This window comes from Notolepis coatsorum (genome assembly GCF_963971535.1).
Source record: "Notolepis coatsorum genome assembly, chromosome: 12".
NCBI lineage: Eukaryota > Metazoa > Chordata > Actinopteri > Aulopiformes > Paralepididae > Notolepis > Notolepis coatsorum.
Window position 1 is genome coordinate 66,144,961 of NC_140176.1, and position 25,034 is coordinate 66,169,994.

Genomic DNA, 25,034 nt, shown 5'->3' on the forward strand with positions numbered 1-25,034 from the left:
TCATTCTTTTGTTTTGTTGTCATTCTTTTGCCTATCAATTGTTTTAAAGCTCAATAAACTCTGACCGGAATTTCTCTCATTTGACCGGTAGATTTAAATCTACCGGACACTGAGGCCGGCAACAATTTTTTCTAACGGAAACCCTGGTGAGCACTCAGCAGGTATGATCAGCGGGAACAATCGACTGAGCACTCACTCTGATAGACTGGCTGACTGTCTGATTTAGCTATGAAGAAAAGTAAAGTTAGTATTGTTTCATATTTTCGACGCGTTCGACCTCCTATAGTGAGCCGAACTGAACTGAACTCAGACACACGGAGAGGCGTCTGCTGCTCCTCCTCCCTCCCGCACCCGTGGCTGTTGTAAACACTAGTCTCTAGTGGGACACTGGGACCTCGGTGAGCCTGCCAGCCGGCTAGCTACTGATAGCTATCAACAAATGCTCCAGTAAGTCTAGTAGTGCATGATAGCTCGCGTTAGCTTACTGTTCAAAACGAAACGTCCCATTAAACTAAATAGTTCAGATAGCTCCTGATATCAATGTCTTATAACACTGAGTCGATGCGTATTCGAGCTGAGGGCACGCTGAATATAGTCAATAGGGTCCAGCTGCAGCGCCGGAGACCCCTGGCCGTAGCTGGAGGCTACAGTATAGGGTCCAGCTGCAGCTCCGGGGAATCCTGGCCGTAGCTGGAGGCTACTCGAGTACACACAGACAGTGGAGCTGGTTGCATATAGCGAGCATTTAGACTTGTTGCGTGGTGGCGATGTCTCGCAGATAATACAACTACAAGTATGATTATATAATATATATATTTTATTAAAAAAAATTATATTATTTTTTTTATTTTTTTTAAAATAAAAAACAATCAACATACATAATGGTAAAATTGTTATTTAAAAATGTGCCCCTAAAAAATATTTTTTGCCCCTAAATTTCTCATTTAGGGGCAAGTGTGCCCCTAGTGAAAAAGCTTAGCGTACAGCCCTGCAGTCTACACAGCCGGGGGTAATTTTTTTTTACATTTTTACATCCCACCACCCTCCCATAGGGAGGAGACGGAAATCCCCAGAGAGACTTCCCACGCGAGCTGTACAGATTGAAAAGAATATATTGCAACCTTGAGCCATGTAAAATTTTGGTTTTAGGGCTCTCCGGGGAGGAGGCACTGAACCCATACACACTCAATAATCGAATTGAATCGAATACACACACAATAGAGCAGGACTCCTTTTTGAAGTTCTACTCACCTTGACAATCTGAGGAGGAGGCTCTGCACTCTGAGGAGGCTCCCTCACATGGAAGGAGAGTCCTAACTCACAGAAGGCCCGAATAGGAGCTTCGTGAGGAGGAGCCCTGACCACTCCCCGAACAGATCCATCATATGGACCCGAACAGCTCACGGAAGTCCTACCAACAGAGACGCGCACAGTGACGTACTCTATGGCGGGGGAATTTCTGCGGTGCACAATATTCCAGGGCGTGGGACCAGGAAACTCCCCCCCCCCCCCCCCCCCCCCTCTTACCCTGTAACGTGCCGAACAGCAACATGACATGAACCTTGAAGGACAGGAGGGTTTAACCCCTGCCCATCAAAGAAGGGGAGAAAAGGATTACCAGTTCACCCCTTTACGACCCCACACCCATGATACGATGTAATGACAAAAAAGAGTATGACGCAGTCATATTCTGCTACATGAAGTGTCTTTTTAACAGCTTCACACTAGTGGTCTGCAAGGGCCTTGAAATAAAGCCAGAGCCCTGCCCGAGCCCGTGAACTTCAGGCCCTGCCCGAAAATAAGCCCGACTGTAAATAATATTTTAAGCCCTAGCCCGCGTGAAAACCCGAAAAAAATTATTATCATTATTATTAAAATATAAAAAAATTTTGTATTTGTTTTAAATATTCGAAACACGGTTTTATATGAACGTAATAAATAAACAAAACTAAGAAGCATTTACATAGCCTGTTTCGCTCTTAGAATGCGTCTCTCCCAGTGCTCGCTTATAGACTGACTCACACATCAGCCTCGTAAAACGTATTGAAGGCTATAGAATCTTCTTTGACACACACTCACACACACACACACGACACACAATAGCCTACTCAGTCAAACAAACAAACAGAAAACAGAAATCAGATTTCGAGCAGAGCAAGCAACATAATGAAAAGCACAACAAAACAGGTAGCGAGCGACCCAGCAAATAATAAACATCACTCACCACGACGTCAGCAACGCGTTGAACACCGCTAACAAAACTTCCCCAACCGGCTACATACATCCCAAGAACAAATTAAAACGTTCGCCAACTGGCTAGGGGTGGGACGATACATCGATCCAGATCGATACATCGATGTAATTATCAACAATCGAATCGGATCGATGCGATGTAATAAGATCGATTCATATCGATACTCTTATTTTGAAAATCCTGTGGCGAGTCTCATATCCGCCCAAGAACAACAGCAGTAGCTCCGTGTGTGTTACAGCATAGCATTCTCCCTTTCTGTGTGTGTGTGTGTGCGCGCGTCTTTGGAAAGACCAGATGAGGTCAGAGGAGTTTGATGTTTAAATGTTATTTAAACATAAACAATATAATACATAATAAATGTAGGCCTATACATGATCATGCAACATCAACAAATTGTTGTAGGAACGGTTTGGGAGAGGGAGGTTGTGAGTTTTGAGTTCCAAAAAATGTAGCTTAAAGTTTAAAGCTCAATATATAAAAACGTGGCACTTTACAGTGAACAGGAGGTCTATTTGTATTAAAAACAATAGATTGATTTTCCTTTAAATGTCTGGAAGAGCTCAAAAATACAAATGTCAAATGATATTTTCATTACCTTTTTTTTGTTGATCTAAATGTTACTGATTGTGTTAAATGGGCATATGATATCATCTCATATCGATCGCAGGCACCTGAATCTAATCGTATCATATTGTATCGTGAGAGACTTTGTGATATCGGCAAATATCATATCGTTGTCCAAAGAATCGATATCGTATCGTATCATGATGAAACTGGTGATTCCCACCCCTACAACTGGCTATATTCCAACACAACCAATCGAGTTGAACTTGTCCCCTGAGTTCTCCCTGCGCGCTGCGGTAATTACATCCAAATGTTTCTCTGGCGCAAAAGAGAAAACAAATCTTAAAACGAAGGTTATCCTATAACCCTAGTTATATGAAAAAAATTAAAAAAAACGCAATGAAAAAATTAAAAAAATTAAAAACCGCGGCGGCCGAGCCCGAATTATTTATTAAAAAAAAAGCCCTACCCAGCCCGAACCCGCCGGGCCGGGCCGGGCCCCGTCGGGCCTGGGCAAGGTTGCAGTGCACTACTTCACACAGCTCATGTGCTAACATGCTATCTGATTTTTACTAAGGAAAAAACACAGAATAGAGAGGGCCCCCTTAAGAGCCCCGGTACCAGACTTACACATGTGCTTCTGTGGCCAACCCAACCCAGTTGTAGGTCACACGACACACACAACCCATTATCACCTACAAAAAATGGCAAAAACACTCTACAGAGGAACGCCGTTTTTCATAATGAGAGAATACATAATTCTCTATCAGTATCGGCCACAGGCCTTGCTAAGCACACACGAAAAGTGACCAAACAATCTTTTCTTTAGGAAAATATAGTTTCTCAAGCGGTGAGCACAACCCCAGCAACTAAGCTAAGGGTTACATCGTATCCCTACCACACAGTGACACAATATATTGTAACAACATGTCTGAGAGGAGGGTGAAGAAGTCCCCAGGGAACCGGGGGGAAAACACCCCTCCTACTTTACCCTTAATACGGCCAGTTAAACAGGTAAACCTGTTAATATGTGAACACACTGTTCATTGTCATTACAGGCTGAGAAAAGAATTCATTCTTTACTCATATGTCACTAAGCATAGCTTTTTGTATTTAATTTTTTTATTATTTTTTAAACAAACATATAAACAAACATGACAACACACGATAAGATATACAAGCATTAATTGTCAGGGCACATCCAATGAGATCACATTTTAGTTAGTTGTCTTATATAAGATATACCCCTAATACCTGTTATCTAAAAAAAAACCTACACACATAAGCATAGCTTTATAGGTTAGTTTAACCCCCTTAGTTGTGAGTACACGGTACATGAACACACATGATGTTTCTCAACACAACAAACCAGATCATTTTCACATCTGTAACAAACAACCCGATTTGCATGGAGACCAGTGACAAGACAATTCACACATAACTCGCGTCGTATCCTAAATGTAGTGCAGCAACACTCGTTTTGGAAAACATCGTTATTTACAAAACATTTAGAAGGGAAAGAAAGAAGAAGTGTTCAAGGTCTGGTCAGGACCTTTCCTACCGTGAGCGCAGATCAAGGTAACTGCAGTCTCTAACAAGGCACCGATAGTAAACACAGCATTCCTGTGTTGTCGACATGGGCAGCGTCGCCGCTCCATCCCCCTGCTACGGTTCTCCTTGTTGACGCAGTCCTCGCCGGCCGGGCTCAGGGTAGGTTCGACTAACATCCTCTGTCAAAGATGACGTCGTAGTCAGAGTGTTTAAAGCATGTTATAGTCTCAGAACGTTCAACAGTGTAGCATTAAGCTAACAGCCGGCAGCAAGCTAACGTTACCTAGCCTAGTGACACAACAGGCTAGCGCCTGCAGCTAACAGCTGACCGGCTAACAGGTAGGCCACAACTAGCACGCAAGCTAAGCAGCTATCACCTGAACCTGTACACAACGATATAACAAGCCACACTCAGACAGGCCGCCGTTCTGAAACCCTCCTCACCTTTTAAGAGAGAAGAGAAACGAGATGTTAACACAGTTTTACAACGGTGATTTTACCATACATCCGGCGGAGCCAGCACAAGTCCCATCTGGGCTGTAGCCGACTTGAACATGGATTTTCCGATAACGAACATCCATGCCCACATTTCCTCGTTTAGGGTATACTCTCATTTGCATATGAAAGACGGGGCCTATACGGTGACAGAGAAGTACCCACGCGTCCAGAGATCCTGGGATCACCAGTTCTACTGGTCGTGGCCCACTAGTTGCTATAATGGGCTTCAAACCAAGATCCTCCGCCGTCGCCTAAAAGGCTGAACAAAGGACCCTAATCTGGGGCCGGTTTTCGTAAACATTGTCAGCTAGCCCCCATAGCACTAACAGACAAGTGGTGCTCGCAAGCAAACATTACTCACCAAACCTGGAACCCACCGCTTCTCACAACAGCGGTGCGTCCTACAGTCCAGCTGTGTCGCTGGAGGGTTTCACCCCATCCAGCCGCAGCAAGGAGGACTGCAGTTGGGAGGCATGTAGCGGCGTGAACTCCCAATACGAAAAAACCGGCGGAGGTGTAGAATGATCATCATCTTCCAGACACTCCAGTACGAAGACAATATCGCCGTATTTTCTCGAATATAGTGAGAGAGAAAATAAAGATATGATGTCAACGTATCCCTTGTTTTCCAACTTTCTCCTAACAACATCGTCAAGTGGGGATCTACCGAAGGCACTTCCTTGTGGTGAAAGCGAAGAAGGAGGCGAGTATGTGGCCCCACCCCTGCTTATGTAGGTAAGCTGATAGGGGTGTGGTCAGACGAATATTGGGATATAAAGGTACATTGTGGTCTTTATTCAGTGCGCGTGCACGTGCGAGGTACAGTGCAGTAGTGATGCCGAGCGGAGCCATTATGATACAGAACTTCTTCTATTGAGGGCTTTTTGCCCTTGTTAGGGGTCATTGTTCAGCTTTCATGGGGGCAATCTCAAACCTTGCTCTCTTTTCTTGATCCTCCAATCACAATTGTTGTTTCTGAGGAAAGTGTAAATTGACAAAGTAATCTTGATATTAGAAAACCCAAAGCGTCATAGATGTGACGAGCAGGACAGGTATTGACTGAGAAGAGATTAAATGTTGAAGGCCATTCTGAGTCTCATAAGTGTGCGAAAGGCCTTGGGCTGTATTTAGCCTTACTCAGAGCAATTACATGTAATAGACATTGATTGAGGCTCTGATTTAGCTGTTGTAATCAATATGCTGATGGACCTGTATACAGAATATAACCATCCTGTAGCCCGCTGTCCTTGGTGGACTCATTAGAATGTTGCATTGGTTCTGTTGTACTTTGGATGATTTATCAGTCAAATATAAATTGGAGCGAGGTAATAATATCCTGATGAATACCACGCTGGCCAAATAACCATGGTCTTAACTAAATTCATTATTGTATTCGACATGTAATCATTGCTGCAAATAGCAGAGTTCCTTGGATGTTGCTGCTGTTTTTTTAATAATATTTTTTAAATGGACTGGCTTATACTGAATATGAATATATATGAATATGGGTGCTGAGAGCCATTTATCTTTTCCATTACTTTTGATTGACTTCAAACCTGAATTTCTGCTTCTATTCTCTGCTGGTCAATCTCATCAAAACCATTATTTATTTATTTATCCCCCCATGTCTTCTACCATTTTCTCCCCAATTTAGTCATTATGCCAATTCCCTGTGTGTCCCACAAAGTGTCTTGGTCGTTGTGCTGCCCTACTCTCGGTCTGGGGAGGGCGTAGACTACCACATGCCTCACCAATACATGTGGAGTTGCCAGCCGCTTCTTTTCACCTGACAGCGAGGAGTTTAACTGGGAGAGGGTAACGCGTGCGGAAATTCACAAAATTCCCCAAATCCCCTCCCTGCCGAACAGGCGCCTACCCACCAGTAGGATCAGGATGTTGCCATGACCAGGACTCACACCCCCACCGGCTTCCCACTAGGGGTGGACGGTATGGTCTAAAATTTATATCACGGTATAATTTGAAGCATAGACGGTAACGGTATATATCACGGTATCAGTGTTTCTGTTAGAATAATTTTTTTTGCCTGATAGGCAGGCTATATAAAGAATGACATCCTCAAGGCATGTAGATTTATAATATTTTAACTTAAAACTAGGCTACTTTTGCGTATAAAGTCATTATATTCCAAATAAAATAAGTCCCGAGTCGAGACTCCTGCTCCCATTGCAAACAGCGGGGCTGGATTTTGCTAGAAGCATATGTAGCTGCAGAGGCGCAGAGCCAGGGGCTCTTTCAGGTCTGGTGGCAATTCAGCCGTTGGGTGGGGGGGGCGCTGTTTGACGGGCCTGTGACCAGACCTGAAAGAGCCCCTGGCTCTGTGGCTCTGCACCTGCATGCTATTTGCAAATCCACTGCTGCAGCAGTCCTCCCGGCTGCAGCCGTCGTTATCATAACACTACACACATATCGTAATGTTTACAGCAAACTGTAGTTGATCACCAGGTATGTTTTATTAACGTAGAATAATTCATATAAGAAAAACGATAGGGAAATATCTTACCTTTCTCCACTGGTTAAAAATGCCAGGAACTGAAATTGAAACTTGCTGTGCGCCGCGGTGATATGTGTTTATTATGAAATGACAATTGCGTGTTGACACGCCCACTGCGCGAAGCCTCCTAAATAACTTTTTCCAGTTTGCACATATCTATTATCTATGACTAATTCTATCTATTTTTAGGGGCAAATGCGATTGAAATAGTCGCGCTGTGGTTACATGACGTCATTGCTATTTTAGAGCTGCTCTACCGGTTACACGGTATAGTCAAAATCCATACCGTAGAGCAAATGAATACCGTTTATACCGTATACCGTTTATACCGTCCACCCCTACTTCCCACCCTCGAACACTGCCAATTGTGTTCGTAGGGATGACTGACAAAGCCGGAAGTACTGCTACCAGGACTTTAACCCAGGTCTCTGCGATGGTAGGACAGTGCTTTTACCTCAACGCCCTGCGTGAGTGAAATCTAACAAAAGATTGAAGGAATCTGTCTTGTCTGTCCTTCGATTTTCTCGAGAACCGTTCATCTGTGTGAAGTTGACTGGATGAGCGGTTCTACTGGGGCCCAAGTAATCGACCCGTTCCAAACAAGCACTGCACTAGTAGTGTTTAAAACCCAACACCAGATAGACGAGGATGTAATAGTACAGTCAGTGTGTTATATTATTATCTACGAAAAGCAAAGAGTCCATTGTTGATTCTGTCTGCCCTGTCACTGTGACAATCCGTTCCTTTCGTCCACCCAAGGGCTCGTGAACAGCTGCCATCCTGTGGCCTGTTTCCGCTATTGCCTTTGCTCGTGTGTTATCTGTCGTGTTTTATCTGCCTGCCTGTCTGTCTTTATTACTCTGCTCCCTGTCTTATTGTCATTCCCTGCGTTCCTGTACCTGCCGTGTCCCATTATTTAGTCTAGTGTTCTCTCCTGTATGTATGTATTGTTGATTAGTACCTGTCGTGTATTCCAGTCTGGTTCTGTAGCTTCCCCCAGCTGCCGCCCCTTGTAATCACGTCCTGTATATATTATGGCTGCGTCTTCCGTGTTTCCTTGTGTTCCATTGTTCCGTTTACCCTGTGTTCCTTGTTACCTTGCCCGTGAAGCTCCCCGTATCCCGTATGCTCTGTACACCCTGTACCAGTTTTCTCTGTCGTGTTCTGATTCCTGCCGTTCGCGGAATAGTCCCGTGTTCCTCCTGTAATAGTAAGTCTAGTCCCGTGTTCCTCCTGTAATAGTAAGTCTAGTCTACTATCCCTTGTTTTTGGTGCTCTCCTTATTTTGTGTCTCAGTTCGCTTTCTGGTTAGGTTTTGTTTTGTAGTCAGTGTTGTTCTTTCCCGTGCCAGCTTGGCTGCGCCTTTTATGTTCCGTGCTTTCGTGTATCACCTTTGTTACTGCCTTGCAAGTAAAAGCATTATTGTTCCTCACTCCGTCGACTGTTGCCTCGTCTCTCTACTCGCCTCTGTCCTGCGTTTGGGCCCACGCTCCACACCTCACCAGATTCTAACAGTCACTCTTTATTTTAATTTTTTTTTATCTTTTTCCCCCTCCTTTTTCCTCCGATTTTCTCCCATCCCAATGTTAGTCATTATGCCAATTCCCAATCCCCTTCCTGGTCGCTGCGCACTTACCCCCCACAGTCGGTCTGGGAGAGTGGAAGCTATCACGTGCTTCCTCCGACACACGTCTAGCCAATCAACCGCTTCTTTTCACCTGGCAGCGCGGACTCTGAGAGGGTGTAACGTGTGGAAGGATCACACTACCCCCCTTAGATCCTATCCGCGCTTAGCAGGCGCCCCGACCGAACTGTAGGAGTCGCTGTTTACAACGACCCGGACCCACCCCGCCAGCTTTCCCACCCTCTAATACTGCCAATTGTATTAGTGTGAACGGCCAGCCAAGCTGGTGACAACCCCGGAGCTGTGAGCTGGATTCGAACAGGCGAATCCAGCGTCTCCGGCGTTTGGTGACGAACGCAATCTCTGCTACGCCACCTGACCGCCCAACAGTCACTCTTTATATAAAAAGGGTAGGCTAAGCGATTTCTGAGCTGCATTTACGGCCGGGCATTAAACAAGATGTGATCTATAATGATCCGTAGCTTTCATGAAAAACGCTGAAAACCACGTTCTTCCTTTGATGTTGCCCATTAAATCCACTTCAGTCATGAAGGGGGGATGTAGTAGGAGGAGACAAGTTAAAGATAGATTTCTGGGTCTTGAGACATGGATTCTGGAAAAGGCGGCGTAACCCAATACTAGGAACATGTTCCTAATGCTTTGTACACGTGTCTATTTTACAAATGTTATACCCCTCCCTCTGTAAATCATTAGGCCATGCTATTCTATCTGCTCAATTCATGGAGCTATAATTAATCAGAAGTACCGCTACTGGGAATTGAACCTGGGTCTGTGTGGTGGTAGGCGAGTGCTTTTAACTCTACACTACCCAGCCGCACCCATCAAAACCATTATCAAAGGATCAATAGGCGGCTGCCAATTTTTGGCAACATTTCAGATTTCTTATTATATCTCGACAGTAATCCATAGTAAAAGAAAAAAGAAAAAAAAACATTCCATTCCGGTAAGGGGCAGTAGCTAAAACAACGACATCCAATCAAACAAACAACTAAGTCAAATGATTGGAACGAGGGCGGCTAAGTGGCGCAGTGGGCAAGGCGCTCGCCACTAACGCAGGAGATGCTGGGTTCGAGCCCAGCTCTCTGCGTTGCTACCAGCTTGGCTGGTCGTTCATACTAACACAATTGGCAGTGTTAGGGGTGGGAAAGCTGGTGGGTGGGGATCGGACGTTGTGGACAGCGACTCCTACAGGTCGGTTGGTGTGCCTGTACAGCAGAATCAGGACGTATCGGGGGCAGCGTGAGCCTCCCACGCGTTACTCCTCGCCACTGAGAGATTGCGCTGTACAGGTGAAAAGATGCGACAGCTGCCTCCTCGTGTACCGGAGGGGACACGTGATGCAAGGCTTGGTCCTCACTGCAGCCGACCAGTGGGAGGCATAGTCTAGCAACGTTCGAGACAGGGGAGGGGAGAATTGAAGGGAGAATTGGCGAGGCGAAATTGGGATGCGGGAAAAAATAAGGAGAAAAAGTGGACAAAAAAAAAATGATTGTAACGAGCGAGCTGTCTATCAAACCCTCTAGTGATACACGCACACTTGTTATGCGCGTAACACATAGCTGCCTGCTAGCTTCCTAGCGGGCCGTGGCTTTGGAGGCATTCTGATTAGGAAGGGCGTTGTTGAATTCAGTTTAAGGAATTGAAAACTGCCCAAAATCAACGGCCGCCTATTGCTCCTTTAACGCCATTGGCATACAATAAACTTTCCTTTTCTTTTCATTTATTTACATTTAAATAATTGTGATTATAGCCAGGTGATATTATATAATAATGACATTTCACCTCTAATTTCATGGTGTGGCAGTAGCTCCTGAGTCACTTCATGGTGCGACAGTGGCTCAGGAGGTAGAACAGTTGTCTGGTAATTGGAAGTTTCCCGGTTAGATTCCCGGGCAGTGTGTCAAAGTGTCCTTGAGCAAGATTCTTAACCCCGGCCCTAACTGCTCCCGATGAGCAGGTCGGCACCTTGCATCCGTGTGTGAATGTCTGAGTCACCGTGACTGGGTGAATGTGAGGAACAAAAATTGTAAAGCGCTTTGGATAAAAACGCTATATACAGTATATGCACCATTTTCCATTTCCCTATTCCAAGGGTTATTTCGCCCCAAGCCCCTGTTAAAGGATAATTCTGGTTATTTTCAACCTAGAACAAATTTTTCTATCATTGTGGCGTCACACCGATCAATTCCAACCAAAATCTCTTCCGTTGGACCAGGAGTGAGCGAGCTGTGTGTTCTGGGCCCTGGGGGTCGGCTGCCACTCTCCCAGCTGCAATTGAGTCTCGACAGAGCAACCACACAATAGACAAAGACTGTTGATAACATCAACACCACAAAAAAAAATTGAGAGCTCTCTCCGTAATGGTTCAACTGATGATATTTTGGTCAGAGTCGATCGGTATGATGCCAGTAGATAGAACAATAATGATCAAAATGTACCTATCTCAAGCCCTGCCCCCTCTTCTTGATCCTCCAATCACAACAGTTGCGATTGGAGGATCAAGAGAAAAGTCGGCCAGGTTTGAGATGGGTCAATTATCTTTTAATTCCCCACCCTGGTGCATATACATCTATATCGGACATGCATTGCTTCATACAGGTCCATCTGCAAATAGAGAAGCAACTTACAGTTAAGTACATCTGTATGTGAAGTACATAATTGAAAAGCCCTTTGAGCCTAAACGTACTAAATCTGTGCCCCAGATCAGTGACCTCATTTTTGCTAATGCAGTGAGCACTAAGCTGTACCCTGCCTCGTGGCAACAACAGAAATTAGAAATATAATTACCATCCAGAGAACTTGTTGTTCGAACACGGGACAGAGTTATTATATTACTGTCCCCTGGAGGCCGGGCCGGGCCAGCGATAGATTATAAGTGAATGATGTTCGCAGCTGTTATCAGACTCCTCGTTTTGTCACCTTGTGATCTTCTGCCACAGCTGGGCTCCCTGATAAGGCCACACCCCAATCGTAAAACCTTGACTGTAATGGTGGTGGAATTAACATTCCTCCAACTACTGTTGCCGCAGCCCTTTTGTGTTGTTTTGTTTACTGTGCGGAAATATATATAGATACGGTGATTAACACTATGATCGCCGTGGACGAGTTTTCACGTCATTCCTAGCCATGCTCATTCTGCCGAAGACGCCGTAACTCGTCTTTGATGTCAATATTTCAAAAATCTGTCATCGAAATCATATTTCCTTTCCGGAGCCCTGAGACACACTGCAAAGCTCCACTCAATTCTCTAGCGGTTCAAGAGCGCCATCTGGTGGCCGATCGGCAGATCGCCAACCGGAAATTAACCTTTGAACCGGTAGTGCTCATCCATATGTGGTCCGGGCACTCGCTATCATTAGAGAGACTCCGTATTGACACAGTGAACATCGATCGGTGCAAATAACTCGAAAAAACAACATGATTTGGACGTATATACTATTATACAACCTGGAAATGGATCGGGCATTTCTCCATCCCATAATAGAAAAAATTCTGTTCCACGCTCATCTGCCAGCGGCGCGAGGAAGCCACGGTAAGATTCAGCGTTATATTCTAACGTGTTCCTTATAAACTGCTATGATGAACATATGACCCACTCTGGATGAATCATCTAACGCTGCCCACGGAATTATAAACGATCCCCCGCCCATCCGGTCGCCTGTATCAGTTCCGCAACCGTTTCCATTTCCGGAGTAGACCTGATTGGCCGAGACGGCCACGTGACACGCGTGGCACGCCCCCGCGGCAGCAAGCGCGCTACTGCTGGAGTTCGCCTCGCCTTTCACATCGCTGCTGTTGGCGAAAGCAGGATGAGGCGAGAGCGTAGATTTCGCTGTGTATCATTTAATCATTTATCATTTAACATTTGAAAGGCATACATTGTTGTCATACAGAAGTACAGAATACTTTTATCCAAAATGCTTCTTACTGTTACACTGTTAGAGACTGTGCTAGACAAATGAATGACTAATTCGGTCAGAAATAACGTAACTAATAACGTTAGTAAGCACTGCTTATATGCTTATTATGTCTGCGGGGTACAGTAAACGTTTCTCCCGGTACATTCTGAAGAGCACACCGCTGTATGTTGGAGAACCAGCGGTCTTCCGCTCCTCCTCACTCGAGTGAGAGCAAAGCCGTGCACAGCTCAGTGTGAGACGCGAGGAGGAGATGGGAGTCCTTCCAATCGGAATATGTTGTTTCTTTACACATATGTTGGATTATGAATATGTCTTTATAGCTACAAATGAATGACTAATTCGGTCAGAAAGCAGTAACACAACAGTTGCAATGTTGTGTTACTGCTTCTTCGGCATAAGCCCCAATAAGACCGTCACCAGAGCTCAGCGATGCCGCTCGCGTGAGCATATTCTCCCCGCTGGTGATCGCAGCACGGAGGGTCGCGGACCAGCCTGGCAGCATAGCTATAAAGACATATTCATAATCCAACATATGTGTAAAGAAACAACATATTCCGATTGGAAGGACTCCCATCTCCTCCTCGCGTCTCACACTGAGCTGTGCACGGCTTTGCTCTCACTCGAGTGAGGAGGAGCGGAAGACCGCTGGTTCTCCAACATACAGCGGTGTGCTCTTCAGAATGTACCGGGAGAAACGTTTACTGTACCCCGCAGACATAATAAGCATATAAGCAGTGCTTACTAACGTTATTAGTTACGTTATTTCTGACCGAATTAGTCATTCATTTGTCTAGCACAGTCTCTAAGTAACAGTGTAACAGTAAGAAGCATTTTGGATAAAAGTATTCTGTACTTCTGTATGACAACAATGTATGCCTTTCAAATGTTAAATGATAAATGATTAAATGATACACAGCGAAATCTACGCTCTCGCCTCATCCTGCTTTCGCCAACGGCAGCGATGTGAAAGGCGAGGCGAACTCCAGCAGTAGCGCGCTTCCTGCCGCGGGGGCGTGCCACGCACGTCACGTGGCCGTCTCGGCCAATCAGGCCTACCCCGGAAAAAACGGTTGCGGAACTGATACAGGCCATCCGGTCATCATCAGATGATGCGTAGAAACTTCTAGAACCACGTCCAGTTGAATTTTTTTTTTTTATCTCGCACAGATTCCTACCAAACTGTATTTGATCATCAATATAATGCATTTAGGGCTATAAATCACGTTCTGAAGAAAGCTGCAGAAAACGATAAAAACATATTTATACTTTAGACCATATTTTAGTATGAATATGTGAATGAAAAAGTTTAACGTTGCTACACCCTGAACAATACATATAGGACATTGAATGGGCCATAATAATGGCAATTTAGCAATAGAATTTAAAAAGTTATAGCCCTGCAAAGAAGGGGAACTTCTCCATAGACAAATAGAGCTGGCGAGGGATGGTAAATTATGAATTTAACCCATGGCGATTAAAGTGTTAACTGTACCGGGACATTAGCAAAGAAGAGACAGAAACTAGAAGTGATAGTGACCGCAGCTCAGAAATATCTTAAAGTGAATGACTTTTCAGCACAACAACTGAATATATGTTATCCATATACTGTATACATTGTGTGGGTAGTAGGGTTGGGTACCGTTCACATTTGAACCGATACCAGTACCAGTACCAGTTCCTGGAATTCAGTATCGGTTCCCTTTTTTCAGTACTTAACTCTCTGTAATAACAAACGTTTTTTTTCAGTTGTAAAAAAATAAGTCTCCAATTTCAACATTATTTAGAATATTTTGTTATTTAATGTTGTAACACACCACACAAAATAAATCGCATGATCATGTATAATGTTTTTTTAGTTAGCCTTTCCAAAGACCCAAGAGATGGGACAGTAATATGGGACAGTAATATATACAGTATATTTGTGGAAAAGGCTCCCTCTTGTCTAGTATATTACACACATATTATACTAAACATGTGAAGGTAATGAAATCTGGTACTGATTGATCTAGCGTGAATCGGTACTCGGTAGTACCGAGTTCGGTACCCGACCCTAGTAGTTAGGTAGCGGTATGCACCTTAAATTGTTTGCGATCCACCATTAAAGGGGCTCTCTCCTGATTGGATAAAGTGAGACCAGGAAAAGTATTTTGTGTTTACCGCATAGCGGAGGGACTGGGAGACCCCATGTTACTGACCAAACACTATATCAGTGATTTAAATTGAGATGAAGAAGATGATGTGTGGAAAATGTCACTTATGCTTTGATTTCTCTTGTTTTTATTTTCTTGTTTTGTTATGTGCAGGTCTTCACGATACAGTGCTGTACTGTTCTCTCCATGACCCCGCAGCCACATGCCCTACAGGCCACATCACCAACAAGGTTCTGACACCATCACATCATCAGTATACCTGTAACATCACTCAAATATATGTGTCTTATGACTTGCCTTTACTTGACAACAAATTTGTAAAGATTGTGAATAATTGTTATAGTGGTATACTGGGGGGAAAAGGGCAAATCTGTCCTCATGAATCAAAATGTGTGGGGAAAGAGGCAAAAAAATATATACCGGTACCTGCCCCCAAATTGTTCGCAGATAATTTACCTTTTGTAATGCAGTCAAATAAGTAAATAAGCATATTGCTCCAGAATATCACAAAACGCCTGTGGAAATGGGCCACCAGAGGCAAAACCTGCCCTCCATCATTTCTTTAGATAAGATAAGATACATCACTTGTCCATTACATCTGCATTTGGCCGACGCTCCCTTATGACGAGCTTTAGCTCGCCTTGTGTAGACTGCATCATTAGCCAATTATTGTGGTCCATTACCTTTAAGGCGAGTCCTGATCAATGCGCTATTTGAGTAAATAAAAGATTGTACTTGCATTCAAGTGGCTTCCCGTCGTTCCGATTTTAATCATATGAGACGTGGTTAAATGTTCTTCGGCACTCCAGCAACACGAGATCAAATAAAATCAACAATAAAAACAGTTCCTGCCTTGTTACTGTACTGTTGTCGGTGACCCCGTGTCTCGTCTCTTGTCGCGTCAGACGGTGTCTGTGTGGGGAAGTGGCGGACGGATAGAGCTGACCACGGCCAAGTTCATGGCCCTGCAGAAGGCGGTACAGCCGGACTGGTACCAGAGCATGGCGGACGGAGAGACCTGGCAGAGTGGCACCTCTCGCAAGAGGGTCCGCAAGTCTGTGGACCGCACCCTGGCCCACCTGGACGAGTGTCTACTGCTGCACCACAACGCACAGGTACATGGGCGGCCCAGTAAACACACCGATACATCCTCTTGACTTCCACCGGAAAGCCGCTAGACTGTGTAAATTAACTATAGTAAAACTATAGTATTCCCCTGGGTTTCTCTCTGCACCCACCGATTATTACTGTAGAAATACTATAGTGTTTGCACCGACGTCACGATTTGGTCAGTAACCCGGATGCGCGGAGATAAACATCAGAATGGATTGCATGCGCGGTTAGGTGGCGTAGCGGAGATTGCGTTCGTCACCAACCCCGGAGCTGTGAGCTGGATTCGCCTGTTCGAATCCAGCTCACAGCTCCGGGGTTGTCACCAGCTTGGCTGGCCGTTCACACTAATACAATTGGCTGTATTAGAGGGTGGGAGAAGCTGGCGGGGTGGGTCCGGGTCATTGTAAACAGCGACTCCTACAGTTCGGTCGGGGCGCCTGCTAAGCGCGGATAGGACCTGAGTGGGATAGTGTGATCCTTCCACACGCTACGCCCTCTCAGGGAGGATCCGCGCTGCCAGGTGAAAAGAAGCGGTTGATTGGCTGGACGTGTGTCGGAGGAAGCACGTGATAGCCTCCACTCTCCCAGATGATCTGACTGTGGGGGGTAAGTGCGCAGCGACCAGGAAGGGGATTGGGAATTGGCATACGACTAACATTGGGATGGGAGAAAAATTGGAGGAAAATGGAGGGGGAAAAAGAATGGATTGCATGCTGAATGTTTGATTTAATTTGACTTTTTAGGATTTTAGGATGTCTAAACCACAGAAAAGTTCAGGAAAGCGTGTGGAAGCTGCTAGAATCTACAGAGAAGGACTTAGTCGGCAGGAAAGGGCGCGATATTCTGATAAACTCAGACTAATAGGTGGTGAAGATCCGTACGAGCTGGCTCCTTCATCTTCGAGTTACGACCCAACAATTCTGCCTTCTATTGCCTATGAAGACTTTAAATCTTACAAAGGTTTGGATGCCTACTATTGCCTACTACAACCTGATGATGTGTGGATGGGTGAGCGAGGCACAGTATCAGCTCATCGATGACATGTTACATGTGTATTGTGAAAGCCAAGGTAGGCGATTCAATAACGTTACTAGATCAACTGATCTTTACTTTTGAAAAATGTGTCTGTCTAATAGTCTACTAGTACACATTTTTGGATCGAAATGCTGATCGGTACTTTGGTAGTTCTTTCAGACGGGAGAGGACAGGAGAGGGGGTGTTCACCTCCTTTTTTGCACTCTTCTCCTTGATTTGTAATAGCTTTTGGCAATCTGAAGTACTCCAAATGCTTTTCTCGGTCCGACCGATTACTACAGCCAAAGACACGGCAATAATCGATCATTTTGAGCAACAATGACCAGGAACAGTTGCTAGTTCGCTTGCGTTGGATACGTTCAGTATCTCCCAAATGTCCGACCTCCGGTTTGATGACGTGCTGTGAAAACACTCTATAGGGAATCACTATCTATACATAGCATTTGCATGGTTAAACGACAGGACTACAATATTCCACTACAGAAATACTATGGTGAATCATTGCAGTATTTTTGTAGTGTGTATAGGTTTGACTGTATTTTATTTTACAAGTTACAGAGAGGAGCCAAACAAAATTAAAATGTTTTCAGGTTTCGTGTTACTGTTCATTTATTTTGCACACATTCTCACACATATCCCTAGACTGTATGTCTTGCATAAATTCATCTGATTTGCAAGTTATTGAGTTTTGAATTTGTCCTTGCGTGATGTCATCTGAGGATTCTGAATTCTTGTGTTGTGTTAATTACAGATCCATGGATTGAGAAAGAGAGAATAGCACGGCCTAATGATATACGGGAATACAGCTCAAAAGTAACCATCCCTTTTTGTATAAAGAGTGACAGGGCAGACGCAATCAACATTGATGATTTGTTTTTCGTTTATGCTGACTGTGTGGGAACGCAAGAAAGGATGAAACGTTAGACGGTAGTCGAGGCTTTCCTTTTACTTCCCAACATAAATTACATACATCCAACAGAGTGCAGAGACGTTAACGTTACTACTCGAAAGTGACAGCAGCCAGCTGACAGCTGACAGGTGACATAATATAGGTTACCAAATACACACCCCGTTCCCAGAATCCCCAGGCTTAAAGGAGCACTCACTCCGCTCCTCAAGTCCAGTGAATGTCTGCACCAATTGTGCGTAATAAGTGAGTCACCACAACTGTACCATTACATCCTCGTCAACCTGGTATTGGGTTTTAAACCCTACTAGTGCAGTGCCCGTTCGGAACTGGTCGATTGCTCGGCCCCTGGTATTGCTGCTTGCAGCTTTCTCAAGAACCTCTCATCCAGTCAACTTCACACTCGACATCGCACATCGGATGAACGGTTCTCAAGTTCTCTTTGAGTTCACTCAAACAGGTGGTCTGGGTAGTGTAGAGGTATAAGCACTCACCTACCACCGCAGAGACCCGGATTAAATTCGGGCTGATTTCACACACGCACGCATTCATACCATTTCCATACCATACCATTCATATCAACGGGACGCTCCACCAGAAAAAATTATAATAAAGAAAAAAGTATTAATTCTTCTTTTTTTTCTTTTTCTTTTTATGTTTGCTTTAATCACAGTAACGTTGGCGAGCTAGCTAAATTATACATACATCGGTTTTCATATAAATCAATCTTCACTAAGCCTTTAAAACGGTGGTGCGGCACGGTCTACGGAGACGCAGAAAAAAGCTACCAAATCCATTCCGAGACAACTCCGAGACTGACTAGCGTCGCGTGTAACAAGTCTCAGTCTCTCTCTCTCTCTCTCCCTCTCTCCTTCAAGTAACCAAACGTTACACTTTCTGTGTGTGCACGGGTGCCCGTCCCAACTCTGGTCTTTGGCAAGTTTGATAGTATTTACTGAGGATGGCCAGATAATGTTGATATTTAAACTTAAAAAATTATTTCAGCAAGTACAAAACGCTGCTGACCGACAAAAGAGAATCCCTCACTGAGGAAAACACAAAGGCCTAACCATCATGTATCACAATGGTGATGTCAGCCAGAGATGGGGAGAAGCATGAACCTTTAAAGGACATCTATTTGAAATAATTTTTTTTTTTTTTTTTCTGATTTCTTTTAAACAAATAATTATTTTGTATTATTTAACTATTTAATTATGATTTAGTTATTGCACTGCACTGGCAGTTTAACTGCATTGAACTGAACTGAATTTGAAAAAAGAAACCTCATAACCTAACTGCCACTGAACATTGAACTACACTGGCACTGTTTTCAGATGTACTGTTATTAAAGTTAGTTAAAAACATAATTTTGTATAGTTTTTTTTGTGGTTAAATCCAAAGGAAAAAATATAAAATCAGAGAAATCCGAAAACGGGAAAAAAAAACTGAGAAATCCGAAAACAGGAAAATTCATATCCGAAAACAGGAAAAGATAAAAAACTGATTTCATAGGGCCCTAGTTAACCGATTTGCGGCCAACCACGTATATATACGTGATTGGGCGCCATCCTTTGAATGTTGTAAACTCGGTTTTGCTTTTATTCCATTTTAATATCCTACTCAATGTCACAGAGCTGTATTTTGGCTGGAAACGGCATATCGGGACTCCGAAAGTGCAGTACCGGCCAGATCCTGGTATTGGCGCTGTCTCGATAATGCAGTTTCCCCTGTTGCAGACCGGGTGTCACTTTTTTTTTTGCTCCGGGTTAGGTTTTCTGTTAGCCTAAAGCTATGGCTTTACCAGATCGCCTGGAATACTTTTTGCGACGCTGAATTCAGTATGCAGTAAAGGAATATAGCATCAGCCAATGGACATATCGATCTACCAGTTGGCGATCAAATAACTGGGAAATTCTTTTTGGAATCCAACCAGCCACAGGTAAGAGCGATTTGACGACAATTTCAGTCTGATCGGGCCTTGTTCTCATAGCATCCACCCGGTCAGCGTATGATGTTGCAATAACAAATGCCGTTATTGGTAATCAATAATCAGAAACGACCCCCCCCCCCCCCCCCCCTTTCATGCATTCATGGTGGAACATGATACCGATCATATGCATTTAGATTTTTAACTCTAGCTTGTGTAGGGCCGAAATGCCTCGATTTAACGTTATTAGCTTAGCGCCCTATAACTAGCTTTGCAGGAATTACCCCAGATCATTGCTGTATATCAGTGGTTCTCAAACTTTTTACACCAAGTACCACCTGAGAACATAGCTGGCTCTCCAAGTACCACCATATGACCGGCGTTAAAATCCAGTCTATTCAGCTATGCACAGTTCACGCAGGAGGCAAATGTATTCCTAATACCATTATTTATTGTTAACTTTTGTCAGACACAGCCACAATGTACAAAGGGATAGCACTAGAACTAGCAAACGCTTCCACACAACTCATACAATGCAAGGGGCATTGAGAACATAATAACTAACATTCTCACATAGCAAGTGAGAAAATTAAGAACTGTATTTCAGCAAATGTACTTAATTCTGTTTCTGTTTTCTCTCTCTCTCTCTCTCTCTCTCTCTCTCTCTCTCTCTCTCTCTCTCTCTCTCTCTCTCTCTCTCTCTCTCTCTCTCTCTCTCTCTCTCTCTCTCTCTCTCTCACACAGCAAGCAATTGTCCGTCAGTCTCTCACTCACACACACACACACACACACACACAATTATTTTGTTACAAAAACTTAATTTCCTGCATTCAGGTGCAGGCATTTTTTAAATGTTACCCTTAAATGCCAGTGTTTATGATGGGCATCACAAATTATTGTAAAAAAGAAAAGAAAACACATATTCAATAAACATTTTAATGTTTACCCTTTAAATGCCAGTTTGTGTGATGGCATCACAAATTATTGTAAAAAAAATATCAAGTCAAATATTTTCAATATATCAAATGCAAAGTACATTTTTCTGGGGGGGATTATTACAGGCTAGGCATGTGACAATGATTAGCAGCAACACAGATTTTGATGGATTTTTTGTAATGTCAGATTTAACATCAACTCTTTTCAGAAAAGTGGGAGTACTTCATTTTTTATCTGACATTACAAAAAAATCAAAAAATAAATGGTTATGATCAGGGCTGAAGTTGAATTAAAGATTTATGACTGTTTAGACCGCATTACTCTCTGTCACAGTGATCTCCTGGTTGTTCCCCACTTAGGTTATCTAACTATCGCGCCGCTGCAACCAGAAACACTGGCCTGGCCTGCTTCTAAGTTCAGTGGCCTGACAAGAAGACGAAAAGAAAAAAGAAAAAAAAAATTTGCTTTTTTGTAAATGTTTTCAAGTACCACCAGCAGTACCACCAAGTACCACTAGTGGTACGCGTACCACAGTTTGAGAACCACTGCTGTATATAGTTCATATTCACGAAAATTGGAACGTATTGATGAAGAAATTATTTCTTTATGGCATATTGAAGGGAAGGTTTATACTGTCAATTGACAATGACAATGGACACATAGCAATAATATAAAATATAGATTTAGCTCTACAAACAACCTCACGCACAATGAAAACTTGTAATGAAAAGCTGGCCTCATAGAGTGGGATTAGATGGGCCCCAATGGCCCCGAATGTGTTAAGGTGAGTTAATAAATTCACTCTGAAAATCTGCTCCGCTCTGATAAACGGACTCTTTGGTCAGAGCATCCAGTGTGCACCTGAGCCCTCAGAATTTCTGAACAACTTGAGTGCGCTCGCTCTGACACTGGTTGTAAATAGTTACGAGTGTTGTATGTGTGCACATATTCAATCAACTCAACGGCATCTTGACATAATTCATATTGCGTACATCAGCTGTTCTCGTTTCTTCTGTGGGCAGGAGCTGCAGGGCGTGGCTGTGTTTGGAGTGGTGGAGGGGGGAGATCTGCTGGACGAGCGGGTGCGTTCGGCCAGGGAAACGGCCAAGAGGCCCGTGGCGGGATTCTGCCTGGATGGCCTCCACACAGGCTCCATGGACCAAGCACTGAGGACCCAGGTCATCGGGGAGGTGACCAAGGAGCTGCCGGAGGACAAACCAAGGTGGGTCTTTGCGGCGCAGTCTGTCCAGCCGGCCGACTTATGTTGTTGTTGTTGCTGTTGTAGCAGCAGCAGTTATTCACATTTGTAATCTTCAAAAATAGCTATAGAAACCATTTTCTTAAAAACCAAAAGCGAATGACTCATTCTTAACACATTCAGAGTAGGGCTGGGCGATATGACGATATTATATAAATATCGGGTACAGTTCATTAACGATACACTTTTTAAACGTATCGTGGATATCGTGATGTTTTGCCCAAGAGGATTGTGTCGCGTCAATCTGGTCCACACGTTCAAACTTTTGAACAACGCCGCCCCCACACACACACTACTGCATCAAAGTTACTACTTATGATTAACAAAAGCATTCGTTTTGTGGCATTAACGTTATATAGTTACACGTTCAATAACATCAGCGTATGACATAGCAACGTCCGAGGACGACATAGATAGATAGCAAGCATTACTCGTTCATATCTCAGCCTGTGAGGTTCTGCGGTCTGTTAATAAAGTTTTCAATCAGACAGATGTATGGAAAGGCTTTTATTATAACATTCGTTGCAGTAAAATCATTATGCCTCGTTTAGTACTCCTGCGGAGCGCTGGTAGCCTACTCTGTGGGCCGCGGGGAGCTAACGTTATTAGCCACGGTAGGTTTGTTGTGGTTTTCGGTCCGTGTAGATCAATGGCGGATTTACCGGAAGTTAAAAACGAATAAGCGCTTGCCGGTGCTAAGAACATCAGGGCGGGTGCAAGCGGTGTGACGTAATTGGCAGACTCGACTGTCAATCAAAATTATTCTGTTTGCCGTCAGAATGAATGAATGAATGAAAACTTTATTAACAGATTGCAGAATGGGTACAATACAGTACAGCTGAATACAACAACAGTGGACTGGAGGATGAAGACCAGAAAAAGACTTTTGGCTTTTTTACATAAGGGTCCTCCATTTTCAAAACATTTAGAGACATACAAATATACAGTAGTTTCATAAAAATGCTAAAATGCTATTGATTGATTTAAAACTTTATTAACATATTGCAGAATGGGTACAGTACAGCTCAATACATACAATTGTTAAGGGGATGCAGACCAGAGAAAGACTTTCGTCTTGTTTACATCAGGTCCCCCATTTTCAATTCATCATATTTCATATCTAAATCATATAATATCTCATTGCTAAATATATGCAATATATAATCTAATAATCCAATAATCTAAATCTAATATATAATATAAAAATGCTAAATGCATGGGTATTTTATTTTGTCTTTAATGTTAGCTTGCAAACTCAAATACTGTCTTGGTAAGCCTCATAATGAATTGTTTGGGGAAAAAAAGAAAGACATCGTGATGTGTATCGTGTATCGCCGAAAGGTCAGAAAATATCGTGATATCATATTTAGGCCATATCGCCCAGCCCTAATTCAGAGCCGGCCGGATATGACCAAATTAGGGCTTGTAGGCCAGCGCTTTAATCAATGGGAGGACAGGGATATTTGCGAACGCTTAAACTATATCTTAAATTGTGGCTATGGGTCTAATACACCCGTCGCTCATCAATGACTTGCTTGCAGTCAACATGTACGAAACTGATTGTTTTTTCATCTGTACATTTCCGTTTTATACCGTTTTGAATACGAGTATAGTTTTGGAGATTTCTAGTAATTCCAGAGAAAGACGCGATAATACCCCTTAGTGGAATACACAAAACACGTTGTAATTTTTCGGCTGATTTATGAATTGTTTTCAAATAAACGCTAGATTATCAATAGTATATGTGTCCTTATGCACGCTAGATATTAATTAACCCAATACTGGTAACATAGATTCCTTACCTCACATCTGATGTTCTGCAAAAAGATTAATCTAATTCCTGATCGCCATTCCAAATATTGATCGCGTTTATTGATCCAACGTTATAGTCCAAAACACATAATCATTGATCCAACGTTATAGTCCAAAACACATAATCGACGCTGCTCCCAGCCTCCCCAGTCAATGTGGTAACACGATACTGCTTGCCCGAGAAGGGAAACCCGGACCAATCCAATGATGTGCAATACCATCCAGGAGACGATAGGCGGCGGTATTTGCCCTTTTGCGAGCTCAGACCCATTCCCAACGATAACATCAGGGTGGATGAAAATGAATGGATATCGCTAATAAAAGAAATAACGATTAAAACCCGACTATACTCGTGATTGGCACTCAAGCGATGGCGAGTTAACCCTACTATACTCGTGGTTGGCACTGAATGGGTTAAAGGTCCCCTGTCTTATAAATTGAGAGAGAGAGAGAGAGAGCGCCCCCTAACCATGCTGTAAAGTAGGACTACAGGTAGCACAGCATGTCTACATGTTCTCAGTATAAGTGGTGAGAGAGGCTCTAAGTTAATGTTTTGTTTCACGTAGGTCAGCGTTTCCCAAATGTAGGGTCGTGGACTTTATAGGGTGTCTTATAGGGTGACTTTATTGGGTCATCAATTGGCAGAACAATTCTATGATATGTGAATACATTTTCCTAATTAAAATAGAAGAAGAGTGTCCTCCGTTAGATAGCTTCAGTCTTTTTGTATAAGTGAATGTTCAAGAGAGAGAAATGAGACTTTGCAGTTCAGGTGCTTCTCCGCTGTCCAGTTCAGCACCACGGACAGCGCCACTTGGCCCCTTGGGAACACAAGTTTGTGTGTGCAGTGAAAACACCAGTCATGTGTTGTTTGTCTGTGAGTGATAGCCACTACTAGCGGGCAGAGAGGAGACTTGCTGTGGAAATGGCAGAGGGAACCAACATACCAGCC

General features: G+C 43.6%; 1 protein-coding gene across 1 annotated transcript in view; it reads left to right on the forward strand.

The window, feature by feature from the left end:
* The window catches only part of qtrt2 (queuine tRNA-ribosyltransferase accessory subunit 2), a 67,409-nt gene that overhangs the window by 10,838 nt on the left and 31,537 nt on the right, over positions 1 to 25,034 (forward strand). Inside the window, exons 4-6 of the mRNA XM_084325687.1 lie at positions 15,248 to 15,324; positions 16,000 to 16,209; positions 22,035 to 22,234. Coding sequence (XP_084181813.1) covers positions 15,248 to 15,324; positions 16,000 to 16,209; positions 22,035 to 22,234 — 487 coding nt within the window. The remainder of the gene's footprint in view (positions 1 to 15,247; positions 15,325 to 15,999; positions 16,210 to 22,034; positions 22,235 to 25,034) is intronic.